This window comes from Rhagoletis zephyria, unplaced genomic scaffold (assembly GCF_001687245.7).
Source record: "Rhagoletis zephyria isolate East Lansing unplaced genomic scaffold, Rhagoletis_zephyria_1.1 Rzeph_scaffold_00700, whole genome shotgun sequence".
NCBI lineage: Eukaryota > Metazoa > Arthropoda > Insecta > Diptera > Tephritidae > Rhagoletis > Rhagoletis zephyria.
The window spans coordinates 18,110-38,017 of record NW_016157784.1 but is presented as its reverse complement, the minus strand read 5'-3'; the positions used below and the strand labels follow the sequence as shown (position 1 = coordinate 38,017).

The following is a 19,908-nucleotide window of genomic DNA, read 5'->3' as shown; positions in this document are numbered from 1 at the left end:
TAAATTTAATAAATATACCCTAAATAATTTTACAGAGTTTATAAAATAGCGTTTTGCTTGTAACCAATTGTGGCAAAAACGACTTCTTACAGGTCTATTCTGCACGTTACCGAAGACTTTGTAACCGGAAAATTGTATTACCAAAAAATGTTACCAGTTCTTGTCACCGCGGTTCTAGGTACGTTGGTAATGCAGTTAAAATATCCAGCAATTCAGCTGTGAAGAAGTGTGCAAATCCTGGCATTGCATATTTCATGGGGCAATAATTTGTTACCAGTTTATGAGCTGGTAACAAAATTTACCGGTTACAAGAGTACACAGAATGCGAAAAGGGCTTAAAAATTTACAGGAACTTTATTTATCGGTTACAAGCTTTTTATTACCAGCGCAGAATAGACCTGTTAGAAAACTAACAAATGAATGAATGAACACAGAGTAAAGTCAAAAGATGAATGCTCGAAATAGCGATGGCAATCATCACTGGTGACTGTAATGTCAAAAACTGTAAACAAAGAAATTAACCCTTTGTTATGCATTTGCCATATTTGATAAAATTCAATATCTTTGAAATGAAAGTTTTTGTAAATATGAAAGTATTTAAAATCTCATCAGAATCAGCTTCATTTAAAGTTATTGCATTGCATTTTCGTTTTAATGTAAATGTGGAAATGCATACTTACACAAAATTACACACCAGCAGGTCTATTCTGCGCTGGTAATAAAAAGTTTGTAACCGGTAAATAAAGTTCCTGTGAATTTTTAAACCCTTTTCGCATTCTGTGTACTCTTGTAACCGGTAAATTTTGTTACCATCCCATAAGCTGGTAACAAATTATTGCCCCGTGAAATATGCAATGCCGGGATTTGCACAATTCTTCATAGATGAATTGCTGAATATTTTAACTGCATTACCAACGTATCTAGAATCGCGGTGACAAGAACTGGTAACATTTTTTGGTAATACAATTTTCCGGTTACAAAATCTTCGGTAACGTGCAGAATAGATCTGTAAATGAAACACACTTATTTATAAAGCGGTTTTGACAATTTTCTTGATTTTACTATCCCAATGTTTTTGAGCATTTATTTTTTATACAAATAGTTGATTCTAAAGTATATAGGACATTAAAAAAAAGTTTGATTCTTCTAAATTTACATCAGAACTTAACTTCAATAGTTTAGCTATTAAATTTTTGCAATTTGAAATTGCCTTTCCATTACATTTATCAAAAATTACTTTCAGTTTCTTTATGTCAACAAGGAGTTCTGGTTAAGGTTTTATCAGACCACCATTTGAGATTTAGTTTATCCATGTATATGAGTGGGAGATTTTCTTTTCATATTCGGTATGATAAATCCTGCACCTGTGAACAAACGCGCCCGCTTAGAAATACTCAGCTGCGATGGGCAACAAATAAAGTCACGCGCACACGTGAAGAGTCTCCCAATGAAACATCGCAGCAATTTTCCCACTGTTGTCGCTTCACTTGACAATAATGCACAAGTTTGTTGTCCTGGCTCTTGGCAAACACAACGCACCGCCCGTAATTCCTTTTCATTTTATTTTGTATTTAAAATCAGTCGCACAGCTCACACTTGAAAATTTAAACTAAAAGAGAATACAATTTTGAATAGTATAGGGTTAAGAGTTGACATTTCAGTCGCAGTTCAAAAGAGAGAAATGTCAAAATCACTTCTACCTTGTTATGCCTTGCAGAATAGGGTTGAATACATGGTACAATAATACAACAGGTATTGTCTTCACATCGAAATTCGTGCTCCCTTTTATTTGGCTTTGCTTTTTGTTTTCGCTCAATTTCATTTTTATAATTTTTCTAGACAAAAGAAAAAACGTTTGAAATGAAGTGAGCCATACAAATTTTGAGTTTATTTGCTTTAAATGTTTTTTTTTCGTCTTTTGCAATTTTAATAAGTCCTCTACAAGGAGGTTGGTTTAAAAAAATACGTGTACATTAGAGTGGTCCAAAAAAATAAAGTCTGAGTTTTAATGCCGGCACACCCTAGGATTGATCGATATCGAAAAAAATATACCCCAATATTTTTATTTTGAAAATCAAAAAATATTTAGTTAGTGCTCAAAGCGCTCAAAGTTTTCCATGTATTTTATATAGAGAAAAAACATCTTTTCGTAGAAATAGTGTAGGATTCTTGAAAATCAATATTTTTCGACCGGAAAACTTTACTTATCTTCAGGAGACTCCCAGTAATAATACTCAATTGTTTTTTTTTAACAATTTTTTCATGGTAACTATATTTTATAGGTCCTCCAAAACCCCTAGAAAATGCAATGGGGGACCATTAAAAAATCTTGTAACATAAAAAATGGTTAAATAAACAATTGGATATTAATACTGGAAGTCTCCTGAAGGAAACCACAGTTTTCTGGTCGAAAAATATTGATTTTCAAGAGATTTATACCATTTCTAGGAAAATTTGTTTTTTCTCCATTTAAAATACATGGAAAACTTTGTGCGCTTTGAGCACTCCCTAAATGTTTTTTTATTTCAAAATAAAAAAATATGGGTATATTTTTTTCGGTATATAACAATCCTAGGAGGTGGCGGCATTAAAAATCCGACCTTATTTTTTTACATACATTTTTGGACCACTTTAGTATACATACATGGTATATGGGGTATGAAAATATCTCTTTTCCCTAGCAGTAAACCTTTTAGTGTGGGCAACAATGATCAAATGAGGCAGATCGGAATATGTGCTCTCTGGGAAGATAATACCTGCAATTATTGTACCATGGGTTGTATATCTATTTCAATTTCATTGGCATTGCCCATGTTTTTGTAATTAATTTTTTCTTCGATTTCAGATTTGGCGTTCTCGGGCTAAAGCAAAGGAATACAAGATCCAATCAACGAATGCGAACGAAGCCGTGGAGCTTAAGAAATATTTCAACTAGCACACAATTCATATGTATACATACATACTAAAGGTCTGCATCGGAATTAAATTTGCTTCACTGTGAAGTTTTCTTCAAATATGTAAGCTACTCATACTCTAGCCGGAAGGGCATGAAAGGAAGTGAAGATGGTGAACGATGTATACATAAAAAAAAGTACTCAAACAAAATATGTTTCGAAAAAAAAGAATATAAATAAGCAGTACCATGCTGTTAAAATTCCCCAAAAAACATGTTCCTTCACAAGTATTTTTTGAGTATTTTTGGAAGTTTTTGTTTAATACTACATAACGTTAATGTTAGAGCTGACTCTTATATTAAATAACAAACATGGAGAATTGTAGGGGAGCCCAAGAGGGGATTCGGGGATTTACTCGAGCGCGTCAGATCAGCATATGGGGAGTACCCTGCATCCTGTTGAGTACCTCTGCCAAATCTAACCCATCATTGTAAAGCCGCGCGCATAGAAGAGCTGATCAGAATAGTAAAAAAAAATTGATAGGTGGATTTACTCGAACGCGTCAGATTAAGAAATGGTGGGTTAATTACATGCTGAAAAGTGTGCATTACAATAATCTGACGATTTGAGCGTGACGCAAGGGATTGGGAGGGTCGCAAACTTGCAAAAAAAACGTTACGTGGACATTCTCCAGCGCGGTAAATTTTTTTTTTTATTATGAAGCAAACAGCTGAAGGATAACGGGAAGTAAATAATCTGACGAGTTCAACATGCCGGAGTAACGAAAATCGTCAACAAAGGTTAGCGCGGGCACTTGCTGTTTTTTTAAACTACTACATATTTTTCTAGAAATTTATTATTTTTTGATTTGTTTGCTGTTTTTCGTTCATATTATTTGTCACAATCATATGACTGTAAGTATACCCATTTGGTCCGCAAATCATACCAGTTGCGAGTGAAAGGTGAGAATTAATCCAAACAAACTCTCACTAAAGGCTCGTGTGTTGCTCCGCTGTATATGTACTAGAGATGCAAATCCCGGGATCCCGGTGTTTTTGACGTCCCGGAAATCCCGGGATTAATGCAAGCAAATCCCGAAAATTTTGAAATATCGAATTGATAGTAAGAATTTGTTTATGCATTTTGAAGTATGATTTTTGTAAAATGCCGTTTTGACTGCAATTAACAAAAAGCTTGAAACTGTACTTTTAAATTGCAGTCTGAGCCTTTTTTGAAGAAGATTTCAATGAATTTACTCATAGTGTCGCTAATGTAAACGAAACAGAGAGTTTTAAGGAACAATTAGATAATTTTTTAGATCAATCTACTCAAAATTTCCTCAAATCGAAAAACTTATAATTTGACCGACGTGCTGGTAAAAGAAGTTCTAATATTTTGTAATGGATTATGTCTACCTTTTGACAGTTCAGCCTAAAAGTGTTGATGCCGAAATATGTTTTTCATCAGTAGGTTTTGTATGTAAAAAATTTCAAAATTTCTAGTAAATTGCGAAAAAAATTTCTCTATTCGCCATTTCTTTATAGAGTAGAATAAACATGTTTAGAGAAATTGTTTTTGCATATTTTTGTTTTCTGATTTTTTTTATTAATCGTCACTTTCAAAAGTACCTGGTATTTACATTATTATTTGTGATGTATACGTTCCTCAATCACATGGTTTTTTAAATACAATTAAAAAAATGTTTTACTTTAAAATTTGTCTGATTTAATAAATATCGCTAGCGTAGAGTGCAAAGTTGCCAAGTCCCAATTTGAAAATTGTACAGGAGAGGAAAAAACTTCGTATAGCCATTTTCTTCAAGTATTTCGCAAAACTTTGAATACAACATTTTACCTGTTTAAAGCAAAGCAAAACTCCATACGAATCGGAGGGATTCGATATTTATTAAAAGATTTCGAAGTTTTTTGGCCTTAGCAAATTTTCCTTTCATTGAATATAAACGAGAAAACATAAAACAAGGACCTTTTCCCTTTTCGAAACGATGCAATTTTAATTTATCTAGCCTATCTATGATTTTTCATTAAAAGTGAAGTTAGCAACTTTTCACTCTAATATAGTGATATATGAATTTTACAATCAGTTTATCGTAAATTTTAAATAGTTTTATTTAATGGTATATTTAAATGCTTTCAGATATTGAATTTTGACGCATATTCATAAAATTTATGACTCAATTTGAATCCCGGGATCCCGGGATTACCTAAAAAATATACCCNCAATCAGTTTATCGTAAATTTTAAATAGTTTTATTTAATGGTATATTTAAATGCTTTCAGATATTGAATTTTGACGCATATTCATAAAATTTATGACTCAATTTGAATCCCGGGATAAATCCCGGGATCCCGGGATTACCTAAAAAATATACCCAAATCCCGGGATCCCAATTTTCCTGATATTTTGGCATCCCTAATATGTACATATGTATGATGTAAGTATGTGCATATGCGAATCAAAACCTTTATCTAAATTAGAGCTGGGCGATGAAATTACGTGTATAATTAAGTGCGTCTTCGGTTACGATTACTTTAATCCCAGTTTCAAAATAGTTTGAATTAGGATTGAAATAATCGTAAATCGAAGGAGTATCTATATATATAATACGCGAAAGGATTTTTGTGAATATAGTTAAAACCATGTATAATATGCAGTATTAAAATATGGGTGTTTAACGAAAGAGTGCTAAGAAATCTTCAGTTTAAACATTAAATTTTGTTTGATGGTTTGAATAGAGTTGCCTGCAGTTGAAAATTTTAAATTTAAATAAATTACTAAAACAGGAGATTTAATCGTTCAAGGGTTTGAGAAGGATTTATATCTGAACTGTTTAGGAGGGTTGCCAGGTGATAAAAAAATTAAATTCAACTTAATTCCTCAGGTAATTGAATTATGTATCAAAGTATCAGACGAAAGAGCTTTAAAAGATTTCAGGTTGAAAATGCCTCGCAGAAGGTTGCCACATGTTTGAAAAGCCTAATTTATTTAGCTTTTACACAATTTTAATGATTATTAAAATATGAGTGGCAAAAGAAAGAGTTTTAATAAAACTTTAATTTGAAAATATTTTTTGTTAGGGTTGTCATCTGTTAGATTTTTATTTTGAGCGATAAAGTTCAGTAATTGTGTTATCAGTTGTCTCGACGAAGACAATTGACTCCCTCGGAGCCGCGATTTCACGCCCTTAGACTTTTTTGTGCCATGCCGTAAAGGACCGATATATTGCGAAAAATCTTATAACGATTCAGGCCCTTAATGCGTATGTCGGACATTTCTTGCGATGGAGCCAGAAACCGTCACCAAGGTCTTGGAGAACTGGGTTAACAGAATGCGCTACTGCGAAGACAGTCACATGATGAAATCGGGTTCTTTCGAATAAACCCATAATATACCGAAAAAATTAGTTTGAGTTAATTTTTATAAATAAATATTTTTTTTGTTATGGTCATCAGATCTTTTATGTGAAGGTCATCAAATCAGCACCGTCATTCTAAATGTGCATTAAGGTTTTATTTTTTGAAGTTACTACTTTTTTTAACGGTACAGTGTGGTATGAATTTTGAGGAAATGAAAAACCGGCGCCATGTGAGACCTCTCTTCGTTCAAAAAGGGATGGACGAATTTACTTGAAACATTTGCAATATTTATTAAGGTTTGTGAACAGTGTTGCCATCTGTTTAAAATGTTAAACTCAATTTTGGTGTCTTAACGCCATGCGGGTTCACTAGTTAGATTAAAATTATATTAAGAAAAATTAGTAGCACATATCAATTAAAAATTACTTTTTTAACTTATGTATGTGAATTTTACTCATTTCTTAGCTAAAATCACTAGGCATAAGAATTTGTGTGTAAGAAAAACATGCATTTTTCAGATTATTTTGAATTCGGCAACCTTAAGTTTACTTATATATGAAAAATGCTAAACTCCGCTCCCTTCTTGCTCTCTCTTTATAGTATCTTAGTATAGTATCACGCAATCATGGGCGATCAAAGCACTCGTGGTGTTACATGAAATACAACCTTTGAAACTTTACTAAAAGTATGTTCACATATCAATATTACCTCAATCAAAGCTCGTTTTTAATCACCCAGTTTACACGGGCAAATCTCAGATTATTAGCCGCCAAATTTGTTGTGCTTGTTATTCTCACATCTCAAGGAAAAGTTATGTTTCTTCTGTGTGCCACCGTGATCACGTTTTTCTGCTATGATAAGCAATATAAATATATTTTAACTTAACATTTTATTAAAAATACCTTTACAAACCTCTTTTCCTTGCTAGCGTCCATTTTTGTTTACTTTTAAATTTGGCATTTCTCCTCTTTTTCGCAAAAACAATCGATAAAACTAGGATGGACACCGAAAAGTTATCGGTTAAATCTGAGATTATTTTATAATTACAGATTAAGAAGGGACGAATTTTATATGGCTAATCTCTTGTTCAATCTACTTACATGTGAACCTAGCATAACTAATTGTTTATATCGACACATAAAGCGCTTTAACCCAGTTCGCTGTGATTCTAAACGGATGCATAAATCAAATTTCAATACGCTCTGAATTTCAAAAGTGTATTGACTCGAATTGGATTTCAAATCGATTTTTTATTTCTCCAATCTGTTAGAAAACATAAAAGAAATTTACGACCAAGTCGAATCGAATAAAATAATAAGTGTTTACAATAATATATGTTTGGTTGGCTGTGCATCTCAGAAACGAAATTATTTTTTTAAACCGTCAGATTAAGAAAACCGCTCCAGATAATCGCCAGATTATGGAACAGGACGGCAAGCGCATCGAGATGAACCTTCTGTATGAAAATCTGATGCGCTCGAGTAAATCCAAATGGCGATTTTTTTGCATCTTCAAGAAGACGCCACGAGCTTGCGTCACAAGTGAATCGTCAGATTATTGAATGGGAGGTTCATTCAGGCCCATTTAACATCCCTTGTGAGTTTCTGACGCACTCGAGTAAATTTTTTTGTCATCCATTTTTGACCCTTCCGTACGCCCAACCTCACCATGCAAACCGGCAGCTTAGCATATTTCCGTCATCAGAAACATGTTTGGTTTTTCACTATCAATAGGTTTGTATAGCAACTTCTCCAGTAAAAAATTGCAGCGAGAGCGTAAAAGCAAAATATGTAGAGCGTAAAATTGAGAAGAAGAGAAAACTAGCAGAAAAAGTTATTGAACACAAAACTAGTAAAAACTTGCAAGTAAATAGTTATTGCACCGTTTTGATATTCTTCTTTTAATATTTTACAATTTATAAATCAGCTTTAAACTTTTTGCTTCACACACAAGCACTTACACAGTCCAGTACATCATTAATATTTTGATTTCCACTCATTTTACTTTTGTTTGTGCTAAACCATTTCAACAAATGGCGGCTAGCTATTTCTGCCAGTAAAAATTTCACTAGCAAGAATTGAAGCTCTCCCGTGTTGTTACGCTCTCGATTCAGTGCTCTCTTGCACTTTGCTAGTAAAAATTTGCAGGTTCCAGTACAAATTAGTACTGACTATTTGTTACTATACACACCTGATATCTGACGCGCTCGAGTAAATCCATGTAACTGTTTTTTTTTACATTTTTGGAAGCCTGTAGATCCTGTACCCACCGCTGGATGGAAAAACATCACATGACCTTTTTTTCTTCCCGTCATATCATCTTCAAAATCAAATAGGTCGAAATAACGCTCGAGTAAATCCCGATTTAGCATCATGGGCTCCCCTACTAGAAACAATGTAGGGCGCTCCGAATATGGAGCCAGCAGCATATTTGTATAAAGAAACCAACGAACCAATTGTTAATTTTACAAAACGATATTTTCATTTCCCAATACGAGGCGATCATACATATGAAGTAGCAAGTTTTCTATACGCATACATTTGTTTGGAAATTTAAAAATTTATACAAACAATTTTCTGCGTAAGAATAGAAAACATTTTACTTTGGGAAATGAAACTGGTCATAAAAAAACAGGTCGCTGGAAAATAGTTCACATATTTTTGGTTATTTAATTTTTTTTATAATACAGACCGTGACAGAACGGTAGCACAATGAAGTTTTGTGCATGTTAAAGAACTTCAGTGAAAAATTACAATTTATTTCTTAGTATAATGCCAAAAAACAATAGAAAATAAATATTTTATACAAATTTTATTAAAAACGTAATTTTACTAAAAACTTCATTATATAGCACGACAAAACGATAGCACAAAATGTTTGTTAACTGAAATCCTCCTGAGTATTATAATCAAACCAAGGAATGATAATGTGTTAATAATAAGTACAGCCTCCGTTTTTCTTGACGACTTCACCCATTCGTTTTGGCAACGATTTGAATAGTTCTTTAATACATTTTTTAGGAAGGGCCTCCCAGTGGGCTAATATACTTGTTTTAAGTTCTGCTACGGACTCATACTGGCGATTTCCTGCATACACCTCTCTGGCTAAATAGCCCCAACAGTTTTCGATGATATTCAGATCAGGGGAACGCGCTGGCCACTCTAAAATATTTATGCTTTTGTCCCGGAAAAAGTCCTTTACTATTTTTTTCGCTGTATGAACGGCAGCATTATCCTGCTGAAATATCATATTCCCTCTAGTATACTGCTGTCCTCGTAGTACTAAATACTTCATTTCCAACTAAATTTAAGTAGTCTACACTTTTCATCTTAGGGTGAATCAAACTTGATTTCAGTTTTTCCGCGATAACCAATTCCTGCCCACATCATCACACTACCCCCTCCATGCTGACGGCGGCTTAAAATGTGTTCATCTTTCCTGAGGTGATAATAATATGCCCAACCATCTGGGCCGTCAAGGTTGAACTTTTTTTTGTCCGTAAAAAGTACCTGACGACAACGTTTTTTCCAACTTAGGGCCGGTTACTCAATGTCTGGTTAACACTAATATGCGGTTAAACATCGTTATCGACGTTACCGACTCCCTGTTATATGCATGGAGTCGAAGACGTCGGTAACGATGTTTAGCCGTAGATTAGTGTTAACCAGACATTGAGTAACCGGCCCTTAAACGAGTTTCTGCAAAACTTAATCGTGCTGTGTTATGTACTGCGGTAAGGGGTGGTTTACGCTGTAATTTTTTATGGTTAATGTGCTGACAGTTTTTTTAAATTCTATGGACATTCCTTATGTTTGTTTTGACACCTGCTTTCCTGGCAGTTAGATGACAATTAGACGCATCACGCAAAATAGCTCGCTTTTCTCTATGAGATACTGCTTTTGATCTGCCACCACCACGATTCTGCCCATAATTTTTAGGGTCTTTTAGCAAATTATAGATGACCTTACGACTTCTATTTAGTGGGTCGATTATCGATAGCAATCGAACTTCTGTTGCGTTATTTTGCGGAAGATTTACGGACCTTTACGCGTTGGCGGCGGCGAGTACCGCAGACGATGGAACGATGAGCTGTATGAGCTTTACAACGACATGGACATAGTGCAATGAATTAAAATACAGCGGCTCCGCTGGCTTGGCCATGTCGTTCGAATGGACACCGACGCTCCAGCTCTGAAAGTATTCAACTCGGAACCCGCTGGTGGTGGCAGAGGAAGAGGGAGGCCCCCACTGCGATGGAAAGATCAGGTGGAGAAGGACTTGGCTTCAGTTGGCACAGAAGAGAAACGACTGGCGTGCTTTGCTGAACTCGGCCAAAATCGCTTAGGCGGTTACAGCGCCAAAAAAGAAGAAGAAGATGTACATCTCTGTGTTCGTATGGAAAAGTAGCTTATGTCGAAAGATTGGCTTTAGTATAAATCGGTATTCGCAGCATGCAATTGCGAATGACTCACTGGCGCTAAACCGTTGAACAAAGTACAAGAAAAAAAGCCGTTTAGCTGAAAAAGTACTAAATTGTATGCCCCTTATTTAGTTTAGCCTAGGTAAAACTAGTTTGTCCTATTATCGGGTTTGGCCGGTAACATATATATGGCCTGGTAGTCTCATAAATTTGTAGATAATAAAAATAGTCAAATTAGGCGTGTTTCCATTCACAGGAATATGATAATATAATAAAATGTTTGAGCTGATGAATACCCAGCTAGAACAGTATGGCTTATAATTCCTTATATGTGCCGTATCACTAAGAAAAGTGTCCCTTATGAATTTGAAATGTTTCCCTTACATTGTACATCCCAAATAGAGAAATTCATTTACGTATGATCTTTTTTCCCCCTCTTTTATATGGGCTTCTAGTGCGCATACATCAAGTTTGATAGCTGTTGACCATACCAATAATGCCTCATGTTCAGTTTTACTAGATCAATTCGTGTTCTCGAGAAAAAAAAATTCACGATTCAAAAATCTGAGTATAGCGGCCAAATTCTTTTCTAAAATCTAGTAATTCTTCGTTTTTATGGCCTATATTTGCTTTGTATTGTATTTTCAACAAAATATAGGCCATAAAATGATAAATGTTCAAAATTTGGAGAAAAAAGATTTTTCAGATTTTTCGATCGGGAAAATTGTTTTTCTCGGAGAACACGAATTGATCTAGTAAATCTGAGTATGAGGCGTTATTGGTATGGCCAACAGCTACCAAACCTGATATATTCGCACTAGAGGTTTTTTTTGTGTTCCACAGTGTTATATAAGGGATACTTTGAGGAATCATATGAGGAATTATACATTACCCAAGTTCACGTATATCCAAATTCGTATCATACAGCAAGCATTGAATACTTTTTATTGTTTTATTTATTTGTTTTTGAAATTAACGATATATTACAGAATTTATAATTAATACGTTGTGTTCATTTTAGTAAATCCACTTTGATTTTTAATTGTGCAAAATTTACTATATACATACAGCATCGNGGGGGGGGGGGGCGCTCGACCCTATTAAGCTGGCATTTCAGGGTACTATTTTATATATATATAAGGAAAATTTGAAAGTTTAGGGGGGGCACCCCCCTGCCCCTACCTGGCTACGCTCATGAGTATCGGTCATATCAATAGCAACCCCATTTCAAGGTGATATTATTTCCTCATTTTTATTTATTTATTTCAAGGAATTTACAATAAAAATACAGTTCATTTTCTAACAAAATACATATAAACCCAATTTTAAAACTTCGTAGAAAACTACTAAAAAATACAACAAATTTTCACCCAAAATTCAAACTTTTTTCTCAGAAGTGTTAGAACTTTTCTGAGCACTCAGTTTTATAGCCCCTTCAATTTTATTCTAATTATATGCAAGTTGAAGTGGCTAAAAATTACCGTAGATATTTTAGAATCGATATAAAAATAAATTGTGTTTATTCGTCTTCCATATAACGAAAAATGCGACTACATATATATCGATGGCTTAGTGGAAAATCGACCTATCTCTGCAGCCAGTTCGAAAACGCCCGATATCAGAAAATTTTTTAACAGCGCCCTATTTCAAAATTTGGATGAAAAACGCCCTATTTTAGAATTTCAATGAAAAACGCCCCATCTCAGAACTCGGTTCAAAAACGCCCTATCTCAGCTGACGATTCAAAAACGCCCTATCTCAGCACATTTTCAATGTATTTTCGTTCGAGATAGGACTTTTTTGAACCGAATAATAATAATAATAATAATAATAATAATATACGGGCAGGTTCTGCAATTCTCTTCCGAGTGAATTTCAACCCCTGCCAATTTGAATTCAAAGCGAGTTTGATTGAAATTCACTCGAAAGTGAATTGCAGAACCTGCCTGATAATAATAATAATAACATACTATAGACATGTAGGATTCTTCAATTAAAAAATTTTAAAATATACCAAAGATTTATTTAGTTAATATATTGCTTAGTTAAGTAGAATATACAGGCAGGTTCTGCAATTCACTTCCGAGTGAATTTGAACCAAATTCACTTTGAATCCGACATTTGGTGTTCTGTGTTTCACTTTCCGAGTTTCATTTCCACATTTTTTTCCAAAATGAATTCCGAGTGAATTTGGATGTTCTGATAAACGAATCCGCGAAAAAATCTTCGGATTTCATTCACTTCGTTTCAAGTTTGTGGATTTTATGCATACACACAAATTTTGAATTAGCGGTTGTGATCGAGACGAAGATGTGAGTAAATTTAAAATTATTAATGAGATATATTAATAAAAAAACTAATAAGAATAATAGAGTAACAAATTTTACATAAATTAATGGTTTCAGGGGAAAACATAAGAATTCTAAACAGGAGGCGGTCCTTCTTAAATTTATGGAAGACCACAAGGACATTGCACGGGGCTACGTAAAGGGAGACAAAACGAAAGTAGACGCTCTGTGGAAGGAGTTAGTCGTCGAACTGAACGAGCATGGTCCTCCCCAAAAGGATGTTTCTGGCTGGAAAAAAGTAAAAAAATATAAAGAAGACGTTCACTTTTTGATGCAAAAATGCGAAACGCAAAAATTAGCGTTTGTTTTGTTGCTTTGCTGTGCGTTTGTGCGAAACGACGCCATAACGGTGATATATGTTTGTTATAAAAAACTGTCGATTTTCCCACTTTCGCTCAAACGCACACAGTTTCGCATCAAAGAGTGAACTCTAGTATACTAATTGGCTATACAAAATATTTTGTAATCGAATTATAACAGGTTTGGATGGATTGGAAGGCGTTCATCAGGAAAAAAGTAGCGCACAATAACTCGGAAGCCAGAGCAACTGGTGGAGGACCATTTAACAAGCATGTCCTTACACCAACAGAAGATGCTATAGCCCAAATGTGCGGAATTTACACTGTGGTGGAGGGCATTTCAGGCACACAAGACTTTGGTGTGTCTTCTGAAAGAAACCAGGAGGCAACCTCCGAAAGCTCCGACGAAGATGCTGTGCCATCTACAAGCCGTGCAGCTATAGCAGCGCGATCCCGTCGACGGGAACCTATGGTGACTGATGCTCTAAAGTCGAACATTAGCGAGCAAACAAATGCAATGAATTCCTTAGCAGAAGGACTTACAGAAAATGTGGAGGCCACAAAGAATGTAAGTAGTGGCATTAGCAGCCTTTTTGAAGCCGTTAAACAAATGACAGCTGCGTTAGTGGAAGGGAATGTTGAAAACAAGCGTCACCATGCTCAAATGGAAAGACTACGCCAAGAAGAAAACAAGCTAAAACTTAAGGAAATTGAAATAGAAGAACTTAAGATGTATTTAAAAAACCATTCTAAACGAAGTAGCTAATATGAACTTTAGTTACTGAAATGAATTAAATTTTAGTTTGCATTACATGTTTAAGTTAATAGTTTCAAGTGAATAGTTTCAAGTGAATTGTTTTAAGTTAAAAATTTTCTGTAAATAATTTTATTTAAGTAGTCTTCTGTAAATAGTTTTCTGTAAATAATTTTCTGTAGATACATATTTTTCAATGTATATATTAATGTATGTTATGGTTTAAATATGAATCTGAACTTTATTTTAATAAATAGTGAATTGCATTTCATTTTATTGAAGTGAATATAAATATGAGCATTTTATTCAATAAGGCGCTTTAAACTTTCAGGAAATTGTATCACTTTAAGTATTCAAATAAATTTTTCATGAATTCGAGAATAGGCGCGTCGCGATATCCTCCCTTATCATTATAGCCTCGCCATCAAGAGTAGCTTCGTTTATTATTCCTTCAACAACAGGTTCATTATCCTCGTCCATAGGGCCTGCCTCAACTAACTCCTGCACTTTATAATGTCTACAGATATTATGTAATGCACAGCAAACATTTGTAATTTGCACCACCTTTTCAGGTTGATATTGTAGAGATCGACAAAGGCACCTAAATCGGCTTTTTAGAACCCCTGTTGTTCTTTCTACAACATTACGCGCTGAAGAATGCTTTAGATTAAATATGTGCTGTGGTGTCCCAACATTTGGGTCTCTAAATGGGGTTAACAAAAAAGGTTGAAGTGCGTACCCAGCATCACCTAAAAGCCACAAGCCGCGTTCACCGTTATCGTAATTGCGTTTGAAGTAATCATGAGCTCTGCTGACACTCCATATCAAAGCATCATGACTTGAACCAGGACGACGAGCGTCAAGTGCTCTGATTACCATATTGTAATCACATATCTACAAAAATATATTCAAAAAATTGAGTTAATTCGAGCATAATTTTTGTCAATAAGTTAAATAAGCACTTACAATCATTGCATTGATGCTAAAATAATCTTTTCTGTTGTAAAATAGGCTGGAATCTTTATGCGGCTTGGTTATTTTAATATGCGTCCCGTCTACGCAACCAATGACTCCGGGTATACCAAAGTTTTGATGAAAATGCTGTTTCGATTTCGTTTTCTCGTCTTCGGTCATGCTTAAATTTATCCACCGGGAACATATATATTTTTCTAAAATCTTTAGCACGCGTGTAATTACTTTTGCAACCGTACTACGACCCATTGCAATATAACTATCTTTTCCCACAGCCTTTTGGAAGCCACCTTCCGCCAAAAACCTTAGTGTGGCCGCCAATTGCAGTTGCGCCGGAATGGATGTTTCTTTTAAATGCAGAACAACAACGTCCAATAACATGTTAAATGCACTTTTGTTGACCCGGTAGCTGGATACGAACCTATTTAAATTTTTTGTACAAAATTGCCACTAAGAGCGAACACCAAGTACTTACACCAATTCAGAGACATCTAAAGGATTGGAATGATCGCGCAGAATCCTTCTATTAAGGGTTTCTTCTGCAAGTCTCTCATTTTCTACTAAAATAGCCGCAAACGTAGTTAATGCCCTCATTTTTAGTTTTTTTTATCCAAAAATTTATTATTTGTTTTGGTTAAATTCACAGCTATCAGCTGTTAAGTTCATCTTTACTTATTCATCACCAGCTTTAGTTCATTTTCAGCGTGAATCAAAAACCGAGTTCTAAAATGAACTAAAAATTCGGTTTTCAGACCACCAAAATCAAATTCACTCGGTTTTAGATTCATTTTCATATTCACTTTCACTCGGATTCCAGAACCTGCCTGATAATCTAGTTTTAATTAATTGAGTGTTTTGACGAGCTTTATTCTCCGGAGCGTGTATTACCACTGCAGGGTTGAATCTTTTAGTATGTATTACCAGACCGAGTCGCTCTTTTAGGTACTGATCCCACATTCGGCCGTCCTGATGACTCAATCGCCCCGAATGAATTCTTCCACATTTTCATGTGTTCTGCAACTGTAGTGGTCTCCCCTAGACCCTCATGATCCCCAACTTTCTTAACCTGGTACCGACCATGTTGAAGCACGGCGGTTGCCTTATAAGGTCCTAAAAACTTGGGTTTCAACTTTAACCGTACCTCGAATTGGGTTCTTTTTACCGCCACGAGGTCATCAATTTTGTATTTTATCTCTGGCTTTCTTTTAGCGTTAAAAGTTTTACAATTTTCTTGTTGGATCTTTTGTATATTTCTTTGTGCTTGTTTTCGCAAATCATTTCTCTCCGTGTGTATTTCAGCAATTGGAGCTTCTTTTAGTAACTCATTTAACCCTAGGTCGTCTGAAATACGCATGTCCAATCCCGTAAGTATTTTGAACGGTGCGAATTTGGTACTTCTGGGAGGGGTATTATTGATAATTTGCTGAACGCGACCTACATGTTTATACCACTAGGTTGGATTATCTTTGCACAACTTCGCTAACATAGGAACTAAAATTTTGTGGATGCGCTCCACCTGCCCATTACCCCGTGGTACGTCCGTATCTATTACCAAATGCTGAATAAAATGTGACTTGCAATACTCTTTAAACGCCTCTGATATAAAAGCCACCCCCTATCAGAAATAATTCTTTTCGGATTACGAAAATCCTACGCGAATTTTTCCAAACTATCAATGACTGATGCAGTGTCAGTTGACCTTACTGGGTACAATTACACAAATTTGGAAAATCCGTCAACAATAACCAAGATATGTTTGTATCTTTTGGCGGTTAATTCCATAGGCCCCACATGGTCTATATGGAAAGCTCCTAGCGGTGCATCTTCTTTATCAATCGGCGTGAGAAAACCTTCCTTTTTTCCTACCTTGCTGTCAGTGATGATGCACTCAACGCAATTCCGAACTACTCTGTCTACTTTTGTACGTAATTGTGGAATATAGAACTCCTTTTCTAAGCATTCTTGAATTTTCTTCGCCCCAAAATAATCTTTGCTATGCGCGATTTTAATAATCTCATCTTCCATCGCAGATGGAACCACCAAAAATTCTAACACAGGGTCTTTGAATAATAAATCGTACTTTACGAAAAAGTCTAAATACTGTTCCTTCCCGAGCACCTTACGTTTTGCTTTAATCCACTCGTCATTCATCTGGGATTCTCTCATCCGATGTCTCATAGAATCTTCCAATAACAAACAGGCTACACGACTCAGTGCGTCGGCATGCTTCATTTTCGTTCCAGAGCGGTGTTCAATTGTGAAATCAAAATCTTGGAGGGAAATGGCCCACCTTGAAACCCTAAACGTAACTTCACTCTTCTGCATAGTTTGGGTAAAAGCGTTACAATCAGTTATAATTTTGAATTTTATCCCCGTCAAATAAATGCGCAATTTTTTGAGTGCTTCGATAATTGCAAGAACTTCGAGTTCATAGGAATGGTATTTTTCTTGCTGTTGACTGGTTCGACGGCTCATGTATTGAACTGGGTGGTATTGCTGGTCATAAGAATCTTTCTGCAGCGAAACTGCGCCATACCCATACATGCACGCGTCGGTATGTATTTCTGTCACCGCTCGTGGATCGTATAATTTAAGTACTGGGGCACTTACTAAAGCTGCTTTTAGTTGTTCAACGGATAAGTATTGTTCCTCGCCCACCTTAAACTTGACATTCTTCCTCAATGAATCAGTAAGCGGCCTAGCCTTAGCTGCGTAATCAGACACGAATCGTCTAAAGTAGGGAGTTAACCCTAGGAAGCGTTGTACCGATTTAACGTTACTTGGCATTGGGAAATTGGTAACCGCTCGTACTTTCTCTTCCGATGGCCTAATCGTGCCATTCTCTATCAGATAACCCAAAAATTAAACCTTTCTTTTTAAAAACTGGCACTTGTCCCAGAAGCTCGCTTTAACGCTTAAGGCTCTCAATGATTGTTTTCGCGTCTTCCGAAGGAAGGGGACGAAGTCTGTTTGCACTCGAAAGATCGATATCAAATCTCGTTGCACTTATAACAGCGGTACTGTTTACCTGGGCAGTTTTTTGCAAAATGAGATGCGTCTCCGCACTTAAAACATTTTTTAGCTTCACCTGAACTAACATTCGGTTTGCGTCAACTCGTTTCGTTTCTGACGGCGGAATTCTGGTAGGGGTAATCTTTTCATAAATCTTAATGTCTTTTTAGTTCACTCACATCTTTAGCTTCATATAGCATTGACTTGTTAATTTTAGACTCAGGTATACCGTTAACGAAGTAATCGATTACACTTTCGTCGTCCTATTTGATAGGCTTTCCTATCTCAATTATGCAGTACATATACTCTAAAAATGATTCACTTACTTTTTTGCGGCGGTTTCTTAAAAGATTACGTATCTCTGCGGAAGACACTGATTAATGTCGAGCAAGTCTGTACCCGTGAAAGATGATACACTGTTTTCGATGCCTCTAAGGGTAAACCGTGAAACGTTTCTATTACGTGAGCCCGTCGCTAACTTCGTCATCAGCAAGATCAAAATATTGGATCAAACGTAACTGTAAATCTGTCTTTTTACCGTCCGTAGCTAATCCTAGCTCCCTAAGCTTCTCTTACAACACTGCTACTGTCGAACTTTTTATCGTTTGAATGTCCATTTTGAATAACTTGTCTTAGATATTCTGAACAAAGTTGGCCCTAGGCGCCGGTTACAAAAATTTATCGTATTTATATAACACTAAAATCTTAACACTAACAATATTTTTGCTCTTTACAATGATATTTTTTTAGTTCATATCGCCCTTGTATTAGTTTGAATCATGAAAAATTTTGTATTTGAATCATATTATGAAAATGAGTTTCAAAACAAACGTTTGACAATATTTCCTACTAGGCTTGCTAAAGGATAAAGGAAATTGTATCGCAAAAAATGTTGTCTTATTTACATTCTATCAAACATCAATAGTTCTCTTTTTCTTACTTTCGGATTTGCTATTTTGCATACACATATTTGTATTCTTCGCGATCGTTCTACTTTAATACATACACTATTGCATACTCACAATACGAATCAATACTACCTGATTTAACAACCGCTGCTGCGGAAGATGTTCTCCACTTGTTGTGCTTAACTCTTTAACTGTTGCACTAAGGGGTATTTGAGCCAAAAAACCGGTCAAAATTATTTAGGGGCCTATATTATCTCAAAATATAATAAAAAACAATATCTAATCAATATTTTGGATTTATTAATAAAAATACATAAAAAAACCAGAAAAAAAATTGTTAAGTAAAATTTTTAGAAAATTTGATTTTATTCGGAGTCAAAGCCATCCGATTCGCTGTTAACATCCGAATCCTCTTCATCATCAGTAATATCTTCAACAGTATTGTCGTCCGACCTATTTAAGTTCGGTGTTGCAGCAATCAAAATGGTTTTTGCCTCGGCGGAAAATGGTAAGATTTTCTTTTTATTCTTTGGCCGACTCGAGCTGAGAGAGGATCGGATGTTAAAAGTAATGTATTTAAAATGTCTCTGTTGCACTAGTTAACGACGTTAATACATATACTGCATATATTACATACATACATACACTACATACATAGCTAACATGCCTGGTCACATACATTACATATATACATAAACTATAATGTACAAATAAACATGTTTGTCTCATAAGTAACAAGAGAATATGATAACATTGTAAACAACCTTCAATAACAAATTTAATCACTAAACCAATAACAAACACCATTTATCATCAGTAGTAGAAATGGTATAAATAGATGTAAGCATAAACATGTAAGGAGTTCGAGATTATACGAATTCAAATAAAGAGCTCTTGCTCAGAAAAATATAAAAATATTTTTTTTTA

The 19,908-nt window shown here is 35.1% G+C and overlaps 3 protein-coding genes across 4 annotated transcripts in view; 2 read left to right on the top strand and 1 right to left on the bottom strand.

Moving 5' to 3' along the window:
- Fbw5 (F-box and WD repeat domain containing 5) overlaps nucleotides 1–3,082 on the top strand; it is a 127,776-nt gene extending 124,694 nt beyond the window's left edge. For both annotated transcript variants that reach the window (XM_017613668.1, XM_017613669.1), the window contains exon 7: nucleotides 2,846–3,082. In XM_017613668.1, coding sequence (XP_017469157.1) covers nucleotides 2,846–2,935 — 90 coding nt within the window. In that variant the 3' untranslated portion in view covers nucleotides 2,936–3,082. The remainder of the gene's footprint in view (nucleotides 1–2,845) is intronic.
- Nucleotides 3,083–13,139: 10,057 nt separating this feature from the next.
- On the top strand, nucleotides 13,140–14,101 carry LOC108361127 (uncharacterized). The gene is made up of 2 exons (XM_017613671.1): nucleotides 13,140–13,274; nucleotides 13,517–14,101. The coding sequence occupies exons 1-2, from the start codon at nucleotides 13,140–13,142 to the stop codon at nucleotides 14,099–14,101; spliced, it is 720 nt and encodes a 239-aa protein (XP_017469160.1).
- A 197-nt stretch (nucleotides 14,102–14,298) lies between these two features.
- LOC108361125 (putative nuclease HARBI1) lies at nucleotides 14,299–16,676 on the bottom strand. Its single transcript, XM_017613667.1, has 3 exons — nucleotides 15,537–16,676; nucleotides 15,056–15,482; nucleotides 14,299–14,983 (listed from the first exon to the last, which is right to left on the bottom strand). Exons 1-3 carry the CDS (start codon nucleotides 15,653–15,655, stop codon nucleotides 14,456–14,458), a joined length of 1,074 nt encoding a protein of 357 aa, XP_017469156.1. The 5' UTR covers nucleotides 15,656–16,676; the 3' UTR covers nucleotides 14,299–14,455.
- Nucleotides 16,677–19,908: the final 3,232 nt, after the last annotated feature.